We start from the raw sequence: 13,785 nt of genomic DNA, 5'->3' as shown, positions 1-13,785 counted from the left end.
AGAGGAAATTCAAAAAATATTTTTCAAGGAAAAATGCATTCTTTTCTTTTATTGAATATAATAATATTTAGATATCTTGCCGCTAACTTGGATTCAAAGTAAGAAGTATTGAGGTATCTTAAAAGTGACGCGATCCTGATGAAAGTCATTCGTGTGGTGCAGTGGTTATAGGGCCAGCTCTAGAGTCGAAAAGTAAGGAGTAAATCCGTAAGTCGCAGGGTGGAATCCCACTGTGGGATGTGGAGACCTGTCTTTCGGATTAGAACGTATAAACCGAAGTCGTAAGAGGTACTGGCAGGAAAAAATCCCTACCTGCTCAATGGCCCTGAATGCAGAGTAAAGGTCAATTTTTGCAGCTCTTCACCGGCAAGAGGCAGCGTCTCCATATAAGTGAACAATTCTCAAGAGATTATTAAAAAATGTACAATCAATCACGTATATATATTTTTTGCAGCTGACCAGAAAAATACAGAAAATGATCATTCAAATATGATTATAACAATGAAATTGCAGAATTTAGATAGGTTTGCAGCATTTTTCAGAAACTACAATGCGTGTTAAAAACATAAAAACAAAATGTGTTTGTGAAACACTGATGCCCCCGTATGTCAACAAAGCGAAGGTTAAGCTTTCTCAATTGCATTTTCAAATTTGCAAATATGTAAGTACCTAAAGTAAGACATTTTCACAAGAAATACTTTTGTGAAATAGAAAATCCTAGCACCATCTATTTAAAGGTTATGGCCAAGCTTAATGTTTTTAATGGTAAGACAAACCTCGATATAAAAAGTTCATGTTTGTTAGTTTCTAAGGAGGACCTTGTCACAAAGATTAAATGTGGGAAGTATGAAAGCACTGGTCCTTACTGATCAAAAGTTATGGCAAGCTAGGTTAAAGTTTGAAAAAAAAATGGTCAAATTCCATAGTCAAGGTTAAAGGGTCAAAGATGTTGATTTTCAATGAAATATATAGTTCTTCTCACAAGGATTACATACATGTTTGTGAAGTTTGTAAGCTCTAGTTCTTACCGTTCAAAAGTCATGGCTTTGGTTAAAGTTGTCAAAAGTTAGTCGATCTCAATGGTCAAGGTTAAAGAGTCAAAGTTGTTGATATCTAATGGAAGGTCTTCTCATAAGTATTAAATATTTGAAGTTTAAAAGCCCTAGCCCTTAGCGTTCCAAAGTTATGGCCAAGGTTATTACTTTTCGTAAGTACATAAATCTACAAGGTCAATAACAAAAAAGTTGGTATTCGATAAAAAATCTTGCCATAAGGAATTGATATTTGAAATATGCAAGTCCTTATCTGGTATCTTTGGATTAAAATTAGGGCCAAAGTAAAAGTTTGGATATTTGGTGGAAATAAATGGACCAAACTCCAACATCAAGGTCAAAGGGTCAAAGTTATTGATATTGAATGAATGACCTTGTCACAAGGTATAAAAACTTAAAGTATAAAGACCCTAGTTCAAACTTTTGAAAAATTATGGTCAGGGTTTTTTTTTCGAAAGTACCCCAAACTCCAAGTTAAAGTCAAAATTTTTGGTACATTGTTTTACAATGAAAGGGTTTTCTCTAAAGGATTATATGGGTGAAGTATAAAAGCTTTACCTTTCACTGTTTAAAAGTAATGGCCAAGGTTAATTTTTTGTAACTATTTTTATAACTGTCTCTAAGATCAAGATCAAAAGGTCAAAATTGATGATACTCAATAAAAGGTATTTCCATAAACTAAATACTAGTACATATGTGAAGCAGAAAAGTCCCGGTATTTACTATTCAAATTATATGGCCAAATAAAGGTTTGTATGTTTTGTGTAAAAGTGGGTCAAACTCGTAGGTGAAGGTCAAAAGGTCAAATTTGGTTGTACCCAGAGAAAGGTGTTGTCACAAGGAATACACATAAGAAACATAAAAGACATAGTTCCATTAAAATCAAAAGTTACCGACAAGGTTGAAGTTTTTTGCGGAAAAACAGACAAATGCACCAACAGGGAAACAGAGACACAGACATTTCATAGCTAAGGTTGATATACTTTATTTTTTAGCAAGAAGAAATTATTTACACAAAAACTTTAAAAAAGTGTTTTTTTTGGAAAATATAACTTGGAATTTTGCAACAGTTATGACCATTGTTGTAAAAAAAATACCTTGAAGGCGTTGCTGTCCTCAGGAATACTTTTTCCCTTTATGATACGAAAACTTCTACATTTAAAAAATATTCAAGTAGAATTTATATCAGTTCTTTGAATCTCAAATGTATTTATTTGTGTGCAAATGGAAATTGGATTGTTATAGTCTCAAATTTGAAAAAATCGGTTTCAATGCAAACTAATGCCATAGATAGTCGCTAAGCAACTTGGATGCGCAAAAGGGACTTGTACTATTTTTTTTTCAGGCTATGGAACGTGCCAAACAGAGAGTCTCTATTGTAATTATAGGTAATTCGAACCAGCATAAGTTTGTTTCTGGTTCATTCTTACTCATGCATTTGATATTTCCTGTCTAGGAGGGAGAATATTTTTTAGCAATTACTGTCAGCTCAATACCTATCTTTGTTATATATCAAGTATTAAATCTATATCCAAGGCCAGTGTACTCAGCGATCGTCCAAGATTGTATTGAATTTGTTTTAAATGAGAATTAGGAACATTAATCATACACTTTCGTGTAATTATGTCGAGAGATAGAACAGTATACAAACTCAAAAGTCCAACCACGTTTCAAAATAGAAGCGGGGCAAACACGGTTTAAACACGGTTTTCCCTGTGATGTGAAGACTGGAGTTTTATTGTGTAAAAACAGCAAGAGACACAACCTCAATCTACTCTGTGCGAAAGAAGATGATCCCTGGTATGAGTAATTGCCAATTAACGTCTTCAGACTGATTATTTATCCTGTTAACTTTAAAACAGGAAGTTGTAGAGGCATGTCGTCAGCTGCAATGTCAACTACATTGCGCTCATTGATATTTATTTTCTTGCTCTTTGCACTTGAATATTTTATTCAAGGTCAACATATGTTTCATTTACATAGTTATGACTTTGAAGTATTTTATTCTTAATAGCAACATAATCAATGAAATTGAATACATACCAGGAATGTAGATGTTGAACACTTGGTATATTTAAATATAAATCCAATGTATTAGTACTAGAATGAGTTTTAATAATAATGTTTTAATTTATTTTATTTCGGTACAACATATCACATTCTATTTTTTACTTATAAAAACCTATAAAGTAAAACAATTGTTTTCAATTACCATTATATTTCTTTAGTTACAATGCAACTTTCTACCAAAGTATTTATTGACATCCATATTATTTGAATTTATTATTTTAGATAAACTTCCTCCATAGGCTTCTACGCAATATTTTTAAATAGCTGCTGCTTACCGGTAAATATTTTTTTAGGGTTTTTTCGCCATTTTTTTTTCGCGGGCAATACTTTATTTCTATAAAATGCTTAAATTTAATATCAGAGTAATATTCACTTGATGGACAGATAAGGCTAGAGAATTGGTTCTAATAGGAAGAGAAATCCTTAAACAAGACTACTGATATCCTAGTTTCATCAGTATGTTTTGCCAATAGTTTATCAAGATTTGAAAAAAAAAATCATGCATTAAACATGCTCTTTTTTATAAAATCAAGTGAGTGATTTAAACCCCGTATGCAGGTAATGAATGTATTTAGGTGCATAAGTAAGGGAAGTTGACAATTGAAAAGTTAAAGTCATCTTGTTTTGCATTAAGTTTGGTTGTTAAATTACCATTTACGCCCTTCTTATGTTAAAATCGTAATATAAAACAGATAATTTAGAAATCATGATATCGTTTAATTATTTCAACCTCACTGGGATATATCAGCGATATAAAAGTTGAAGATAGATGGTGAGTACGATGGTAACTAAGTATCAAAAACATTTTTGAAATCTTTGTATAAATTATTTTTCTTTCACGGTTTGCCATGCAAGTTTTTTAATCCCTGAATTTTTGTTTTAAAAAAAGAAGGACATTTAAATATGGTGAAAGAATAAAATATATCGATCTTCAAATAGTCTTCAAACTGTATACAAAAAACTCTGGGGGTCCATATAAGTGTCATTAACATACACTCTCACATCCCCAATTAACACGGTCTTTCAAAAAGAAAAAGAGATACCTGTCAGTTCCTGTGCACATTGAATTGTTTTTGGTAAATCATCTGTGCATTTCTTTTTAAAATCTAAGAATAAAAACCATTAAAATTTCAAGTCAATTTTTCAATAATGTTTGATTGTCCTTTCCAGACTCAGGATGAAAATAAAGTAAATGCAAAAATTCTTTTTACCAGAAAACTCCAAAACTAATGCTTTTTTTAATTTTTGAAATGTATTTTCCATAATGCATAAAAAATATCCTTTCCCTCATTTCCCAAATTTTTGAATCGGACAATACTTAATCAGTCATGATAATCAGTCACGGGAATCAAATATTTTTTTTAGGATGAACTTAGGATGTTTTTTAAACATTAAAATAATCGAGTCATTTGTCCTTAGTAAATAATATTTAGTTTTTAAACTAGAAGTGTAACTTTTCGTCAATTTCCCTTGCTTATGCAGCGGTATAACTTCAACACCTGCTTATGGATTTCATATATCTCAGTTGATTCGATACGCACGCATCTATGTATGGACAATTTCTAAAAGGAGGTAAATTATTGACAAACAAGTTGATGAAACAAAAACATCAGCAGTCTTGTTTAAATCTTAGATTTAAAATTGATTCAAATGCTGACTGGCGTTTTTTTATACTTATTGATTATAAGTTAATTATAATAATTGATACACTGAATTGACGACCAATTTTTCCATTATTTCCCGATCATGACCAGTAGCAGGTAAAAATGATACAAAATAATAAATTTCTAGAATATATAGAATTTATCAACATTTTGTGATGTTCAAATTTCTGTCTCTCTGAAACCATCCTTAATTATCCACTTCAAATCTCATTTTTGTAAAAACGTGAGTAAAAAAAAAGCTAAGCGGTAAAAAGTATTCGTGTAACTCCTGAAAACATGACTCAAGTCGTTATTTTCAAATTTCTGGACAAAAGTTTGATAAACGTGATGACTTTAACTTTTCTATCGTCAACTTCCCTTACTTATGCAGCAATATACCTTCATCACCTGCATATGGAGTATTTATATCTCAGTTGATTCGATATGCAAGAGCATGCTCTACGTATGAGCAATTTCTTAAACGAGGTAAATTATTGACAAGCAAGTTGATGAAACAAGAATATCAACAGTCTCGTTTAAAGTCATCATTTCGTAAATTCTATGGTCGATACAATGACCTTGTCAGCAAATACAATTTATCATTGAATGAAATGCTGACTGACGTTTTTCATACCAATTATTAGTCCATTAATTATACACTGAATTGACTACGGATTTTTTCCGTTATATCCTGACTATGACAACGAGCACACGGCGGGTGTGACCGGTCGGCAGGGGATGCTCACTCCTCCATGGCACCTGATCCCACCTCTGATGTTTCGGAGGTCCGTGTTTGTTCTGCTCTTATTTTGTATATTTGTTTAATGGACGTTGAGATTGAATACTGTTCGTTATTTCCATATCCTTCTTTGTATGATTAAAAAAAGATCTTTGTTGCTGGTATTTTTTTAGTATAAGAAATATTGTTCTTTTGAAAACTCAAGATCCACTTGCATGAACATGAATCGAGTTATCTTAAATTGAAATTAAAGACAATCAGGTATATGATATTCCGTAGGTGGCTTTTTCGTTCTTTTTAAGGCCATTTCCGTAATCTTTTTATTGGTAGCGTAGTTGTGATGTGACGTCATCATATTTTGGACACAGTATATTTCTGTGTTGAGCCCATGATATTCTTGCAGGACGCGGCAGGACTAGGGACCAACATTATCAACTAGTTTGTCATTTACTACTTTTCCAGTTTTCTTTGTACCAAAATTGTTTATATTTATGTCAACGGATGAAACTTCTAAACTGCCTGAGGGGACCCGGGTTAGAATAGGTCCTCAGTACCCCTTTGCTTGTCGTAAAAGGCGACTAAATGGGGCGGTCCTTCGGATGAGACCGTATAAACCGAGGCCCCGTGTCACAGCAGGTGTGGCACGATAAAGATCCCTCCCTGCTCAAAGGCCCTGAGTGCCGAGCATAGGCCTAAATTTGCAGCCCTTCACCGGCAATGGTGACGTCTCCATATCAGTGAAATATTCTGGAGAGGGACGTTAAACAGTACACAATCAATCAATCTAAATTGGTTATTGCTATATTGCTTATCGATTAACTGTATATATTGTACATTTGTACTGTATCGGAAAATTATGCATTTTTATTCATCTTGGTATTAAGTTATTGTTTAAAGTACATGTGTGATAAAGTTGAAAGTTTTATTTTAGTGGATAAATTGACAACTTAAGCGTGCCATATACGCTGTTTCGAGTGCAAGAAATATAAATCTTCATCAATTGCATACAAAATTTATATATCTCAGCAAATACAATTTAGCATTGCGTCAAATGCAGACTGACGTTTTTCATACTACATGTGCATGTAGTTGTAGCATAATACTGTGGTTTAATCAATATTCATGGAGCACTAATTTTCGTGGATTTCGTTGTTGAGCAGATACACAAATTCAAATGATTGAATTACATAAATATGATATTCATTTGTATAGGCAATGCTTTTGTCCACGAAATTTCGTATCCTCGAAAATGTCTGTTTACAAAATCCTCGAAAATTGATGCCAACGAAAATTGATGAAACCACAGAATTTATACACTGAATTGACAACGGATTTTTTCCGTTATTTCCCAATCATGACAAGGAGCGTAGGGCGGGTCTGAACGGTCAGCAGGGGACGGTGACTCCTCCATTGCACCTGATCCCACCTCTTATGTTTCGGAGGTCCGTGTTTAGTCTGCTCCTATGTTGCATTGTTTTAAGGACTGAATACAGTTTGTTATCTCCATTTCTTTCGATCCGATAAACAAAACCATGCTCTGCGTTTGAACTATTTCTAAAACAATTTATTTTGACTTACAAGTTAATGAAACAAGAATATCAACAGTCTCGATAAATGTCATAATTTCGTAAATTATATGGTTGATACAAGGAACTTGTCAGCAAATACAACTTTTCATTGAGTGAAATGATGATTGGCTTTTTTCATACTATACTTGTCAAAATTTTGAAGTCACCACTTTTATTATTTTAATTATTTAAAAACCTCAACATTAATTAACTTGTTCTTCACAATTTTGACTTAATTTTTCGGTGATTGCCTGTTACGTGATGTTGAAATTGAATGTGTAATTACTCATCAAAGACCCTTTTTGTTAAAAAGCATGAAGTGCAAATTTCATACGTTATCGGGTGTATATTTAAATTGCCATGTGTTCTCCATCTTTAGTTGTTTAGGCAAAACAGAAAAAAGCTTGTTTAAAATGTCGCTTATGTACGAATGATAATTTGCAAGTGAAGTTGCAGTTGTCCAAGCTGGTGGTAGTAAAGTAAAGCTGTATTTCCTTCGTTTGTACTTGTTTATTTTATGTAAAACCGTTAAAGATACCGTCAGGAAGATGCACAAAGCTTACTTGTTGTCCTTATAATCATTAAAAATTAAGAAATACCACTTAACCATCCTAATGTTTAACCGTAAATTCACACAAACCGGGACCGGAAGTGCCCAAGGTCAAGGCGTATACACGCAATGCAACGACACATCAACAAGGCTATTATATATAAGAATTTCTAACTTTTGTGGAAGGAAGCTATCTGCACGTGCAATTGATCTGCACTCATTAAATATTAATTCAAGTCTCCTTAATTATCCAAATTATTAGAAACAAACTGGAAGAGTGGGACTTGCCTTTTAGAAGACCTTATATACTGTAGGATTAATACTGGGTTCAATCATTTTCGGTAAGCTTCAATGGCATCCACATCTCAACCCTATAGAACATGAAGGGACAAGATGGACCAGAGATTGATCGGGTGTCCAGCAGCAGAATCTGGCAGAAATATTGAGGACGACCTATTCAATACATGGAATAACCTTCAATAATTTTTTTTCTTCAATTTTATGAACTCTTTGAGAAGCAATTGACTTGATCAAATTCGTTTGCACGTATGAAAAAAAAACAGTACTGAATGTTGCAAATTTTTATTCCCCCCCCCTGCAAACAAAGTTCAGGGGGTTATATAGGAATCACTTTGTCCGTCTGTCCGTCTGTCCGTCTAGCTGTCTGTCCGTTTGTCTGTGCAATCGTGTCAGGTCCATATCTAACTTACAGAGGAACATTAGAATTTACTTCTCCACACTAAGATTGCTCATGACTTAAGGGTGTGTCATGACCTTGACCCGATGTCAATTGGGAAAGTTCAAGGTCACTGAAGGAAAAAATTCATAAATCGTGTCCGGTCCTTATCTTTCTTATAAATAAACTTAAAAAGTTGTCATTTCATCGAAGATTGTCCATGACCTAAGAGTGTGTCATGACCTTGAAGAAAGGTTATTTGACAATGTTCAAGGTCACTGTAAGAAAAATTTAATAACTCATGTTTGATACATATCTTTTATGGAAAAACTTGGTAGGTTCTAATTTCACACAGAGATTGCCCTTGACCCAAGGGTGTGTCATGACATTAAACTAAGGTCATTTGGGAAAGTTCAGGGTCACTGGAAGAAAAATTTCATAATTCGTATCCGGTCCATATCTTCCTTATGGATAAATTTGGTAGATTCTCATTTCACACAAAGATTGCCCATGCCCCAGGGGTATGTCATGACCTTGACCCAGGGTCATTTTGAGATGTTTAAGGTCACTGGTAGAAAATATGTTATTCGTGTACGGTCCATATTTTTTTCTGGATAATGTTGAAAGGTTCTCATTTCACACAAAAATTGTCCATGATCGAAGGGTGTGTTATGAATTTGACCCAGAGTCATTTGGGAAAGGTCAAGGTCACCGGAAGAAAAATTTGATAATTTGTGTCCGGTCCATATCTTTCTTATGATAAACATGGTAGGTTCTCATTCCTCTCAAAGATTGCCCATGACCCAAGGGTGTGTCATAACCTTGACCCAAGGTCTTTTGAGGAAGTTCAAGGTCACTGGAAGAAAAAATTCATAATTTGTGTTTGATACATATCTTTATTATGGAAAAACGAACTTCTAAAAAACCCAGCGGGGGTAATTTGTCCCGTTTGGACAGTTTTAGTTAATTCTAGGGTGCCTTCACTCCTCTGCATTTTGTGCTTAAGTGTTTCAATATAATTATTTTAAGTGAAAAAAAAAATATTTTGCTTTTTTTATCCTGTATAGTTTCCAATCTAAATTGTCTGAATTATTTTATATTAAAACGGTGTAAACCGAAAACTTACGCGGGGATTTAAAAATTTTGATTAGTATAATTGTGTGTCAATTATTCTTAGTTGATTTACTGGGGATTCTTTTGTTAACTCCTGATTTCGACAAGGAAAACTCGGGTGCCTCCATTGCACCTGATCCCACCTCAAAAGTTTTGAAGGTCCGTGATTCTTCTTCTCCTTTTTTGTACTTTTTTATGCATTTTCAAAACAATTAGCACTGTTTGTTTTCTCAATGTGTTTTATCCTCATAGAAAGATGATTGTATATATCTAACATTCCCAGACACTGTATTTAAAATATCTTGCTCAGAAATTGTCTTATCCATATATGTTCTTTAAATCGACTACTATTCGTTATCTTTGTTATGTACATGTAACACAGTGATTTGAGCATTTGCTGTGATTTAAGTAAGGAATCCAACTGTGGGACGTTGGGGCAAGTACGTACAAGTCCATCGACTGCTTCGATATTAATCAAAGTTCAGTGTCAAAGTACGCGCAGACATGTAAATGGATCATGTAAAACGAATTTTGACCAGAGCACAATACATTAAGTAAGTACAATCTATAGCTAGCAGTTGTAAACTAATTTTTTTCTCTGAAATACTGTTCTTCATTAATTATATAACTTTCAGAAGTGTCAATTTTTTGGAAGTGTATAGGCTACACTGGGTCTTTCGTGAATTTTTGAAAGAACTTGCGGCCCAAGAAAGGTAACTTCGTAATTGTATTGTATTTAAATCGATTACTGCGTATTTTATTGATTAAATTTCCCTTATGTTGTATTTAGAGAGAGTTTTATGATCTAATTCTGTCTACTTTCGATTTCACACTAACCCTTGAAGCCATAACTTAAGTGATCGAGCTTGGTCTCCAGGTCTCCGTCCAAGTAATGTTGTTGTTAAAAATGTGTGTTAACTGGATGTATCATATATTTCTTTTCATTAAATATTAACCTGTATTTTACAGTAGAGATATATGCGGAGGTTACATATTAAAAAAATATGAAGTAAGAAACTCGTAGATCTAAGGTAGAGATCGATAGAACTAATGGTGACAACTTGTATTGACAAATATTTAAACAGCATGTTGCTCAATTATCAAGACAAAAATTGGAGGACGAATATTGGGAGAATATTAAACCAATTGGTATAGATTTTGCCCATGAATTAAATTTTCGTACACTGAATATCTGGTTTACCCCAAAATAATGCAAAATAGGGTTGTAAAATTTTTTTTTCTATCAAATTAATGAAACTCTCATATCATCAATAACATTATACCATATCAGCTCTGTAAAAAAGAAATTCAGAAGATTTGGGGAGAACATGCTCTTATGTATGAACATGTTTAGAATAAGGCTGTTGAAAAACTAATAAAGCTTGATTCTTCAAATATAAACATTTATTCAATTCTATTTCCCCTGATTCAAGTGCAATTTCGAAATCAGTTTAGAATTATTGAAGAATAAATCAACTATAAAAATCAAATGATTTTAAAATGTGACCAACCATTAATCAATAAAATTACACAACCAAGCCATATTTGACTTAATAGCACGTAGTATTTGCAGCCAGGACTTCACGGGGCCTTTAAATAGTGAAGATATCTTATTGGCCGCTTACTTGGATTCAAAGTAAGAAGTATTGATGTATCTATAAAGTGAAGCGATCCTGATGAAAGTCATTCGTGTGGTGCAGTGGTTATAGGACCAGCTCTAGAGTCGAGAAGTGAGGAGTTAATCCTTAAGTCGCGGGTTCGAATTCCACTTTGGGAATCTCTTATACCTATCTAATTCCCATTAGAAAACATACTGAAGCGCTGCTTTTTAAATCACAATTACAAATTGTTTTCTGTGCATGTAAAATAACACGCATCCATTAACAAGAGTTATCGTTCCATTATCGCCCTTGAAAATATTTTTTAATGAGGCAAAATATTAATTAAATGTTTATAAACAATACTGCATCTGAAATTTCTGTACAGATAAAAGAATTATACTTTAAGAGATAGAGATTTCTCAATTTGCACTGTTTAAAGATACTGAGTATAAATGTTTTAAGTAAATTATTATAAATGATTAATGTGCATACTAGCAATAGAAAGTATAAATCAACATTTGAACCAAAGAATAAGTTTGATTGAGTTGACTATAAAACGGTTCTTAAGAATGAAACTTGTAAACTCTGACATGATAATTCACTGAATTTCATGACAAAATGTCTGAAGAAAGTTATCTATCTTATCAGAAAAGTTGTCTTTCTTATCAGAGGGATATTGCCCCTTAAAGTCAAAATTCTTGGTACACTGTTTCCAATAAAGGGTTTTTCTCTAAAGGATTATATATGTGAAGTATAAAAGCTTTACCTTTCACTGTTCAAAAGTAATGGCAAAGGTTAATTTTTTATAACTATTTTTATAACTATCTCTAAGAAAAAGGTCAAAATTGATGATACTTAATAAAAGGTAGTTCTGAAAGACATAATTAAATACCTGTTTTAAATGCCCTCTCTATTGTTGCAAGGAACACCACGTATTCGCAGTGCACTCCTGTTAAACGATGTGACCCGCAATACTTTTTTAAAATCTCTTATTGCACAATTCTAGACAATAACCATTTAAAATGGGCATTTAGCCCGACTATCGATAAGAACTAGCTAATTTATACCAATGTTAACAAGTTAATGATATATAGAAAAAACATGAACGTTTCAATTTAGACATATGTGAAGCAGAAAAGTTCTGGTATCTAAAACAGGTATTTAATTATGTCTTTCAGTTAACAGTTACGAGTAAAGGCAATGCTATTCATTTTTATACTGTATATAAAATGCAGATAAAACTGTTTATAATATATTTGTTTAAAAAAACAATTTAATTCAAAAAAGTTTCACTGCTAACTAATTTCATCGATGTATTTTTATACCCGATTACAAATGGAAAGCAATATTAGAGAGCTATGGTTGCTTTGTTAAAGTGATTCACAATCATAATAATACAAATTGTAAAGATAAAGTGTGGAAAGGGGAAATACATGTATATTGCAGAAATTCATGCATAGAAGATTTATATAAACGTGTAAAGCATTGTATTTGGTCTTTATTTATTTTCTATTGTGTACCACTCAGTGAAATAATATACATGTATCTATACATCACAGAAGAGATCAACTATTAAAATCTTTTATATTAAAGAATATGCATATTGTTATATTAAGTATTTTCTGACATATAAAGAGAACTACTGAAAAATTTACTTTATTTGCAGACCGTATCTTTAAATGGCAACGTCTAGATCGCCAAGGGCTCAACACTACATTGATTGTGAAGAATGTGGTGAAAATCCAGCACAGTTTCTGTGTAAATCTTGTCCAGGGCATCTTCGCGAGACGTGTAAAACAAAGCACAAGACGCGAAAAATAAGTAAAAGTCACGAAGTTATACACTTACACAGAAACGTTGAGGGTACTCTTGGTGTACTTTACTGTGAGAAACATACAAAAAACAAACTCGAGTGGTATTGTTCTCCCTGCAAAGTACCTGTGTGCGCAGAATGTCATATTGGTCCCCACAATGGACATGAAATGAGAGATCTGAATAGAGTGTATGATGAGATACGAAAGAAACGTAAAGAAGAAAACGATCAAATAGAGGAGGTACTTCTACCCAAATTTAACAAATTGTTATCTGAGGAGAAAACTAAGAAAACAGAAATACTAAATAAAGTAAATGACGCTGATAAGAAAATGAAAGAGCGTATACGGGAATTACAAGAAGAAATAGATAAGTTACAGGAATATAAAAAGAATGCGGTTAAAATTTTAGAAGAAAATGAAAGTAAACTTGATGCCACAATTAAAACACTGGAAAAAATCAATGAAGAAATCACCAAACAGCTGTCTGTAAAACCTGGAATTGCATTTTTTGAGAATACATCCTACAATCTCTCTAGATACACACATACCGATTTTCAACCTGACATAATCATTACAAAATTGTGATGTGTTTTCAATCTAATTTTTTTGGTTTAGTTAAAGTTGAATATTTAGTTAAAGTTGAATATTCACACACTTCAGTTTATTAGAGGTGAACTCTTCAAAAGTTTATGTGAAAAGTAGACGTTGATATTTTTTTTTACATATTCGTGATCATCATGTTTTTGATTTTTACAAAATAAAAAAATAAGCTGTTTTGTTTTCTTTTTTTCCTTATATCTCTTTATAGTTCTCTTATATCTAGTAGATAGCTAAAAATATTGGTTCTTCAATATGTTTAATATAATCACTTTATCCATGATAATAATATAATATAGTATAATAACGAGTTGTTTTTAAAATTTTACTGCATAGATACCATCGGCAACAAATGTTTCTTT

General features: G+C 32.7%; 1 protein-coding gene across 1 annotated transcript; it reads left to right on the top strand.

Annotated features, from left to right (window-relative positions):
• Window positions 1-12,691: 12,691 nt before the first annotated feature.
• LOC134262946 (E3 ubiquitin-protein ligase TRIM71-like) lies at window positions 12,692-13,411 on the top strand. The gene has a single exon (XM_062745267.1). It carries the CDS (start codon window positions 12,692-12,694, stop codon window positions 13,409-13,411), a length of 720 nt encoding a protein of 239 aa, XP_062601251.1.
• Window positions 13,412-13,785: the final 374 nt, after the last annotated feature.

Source organism: Saccostrea cucullata, unplaced genomic scaffold (assembly GCF_032062105.1).
Source record: "Saccostrea cucullata isolate Sc308-1 unplaced genomic scaffold, CSIRO_AGI_Scuc_v1 ctg2144, whole genome shotgun sequence".
Taxonomy (NCBI): Eukaryota; Metazoa; Mollusca; class Bivalvia; order Ostreida; family Ostreidae; genus Saccostrea; species Saccostrea cuccullata.
The sequence above is the reverse complement of the archived record's forward strand: the minus strand, read 5'-3'. Positions and strand labels throughout refer to the sequence as shown.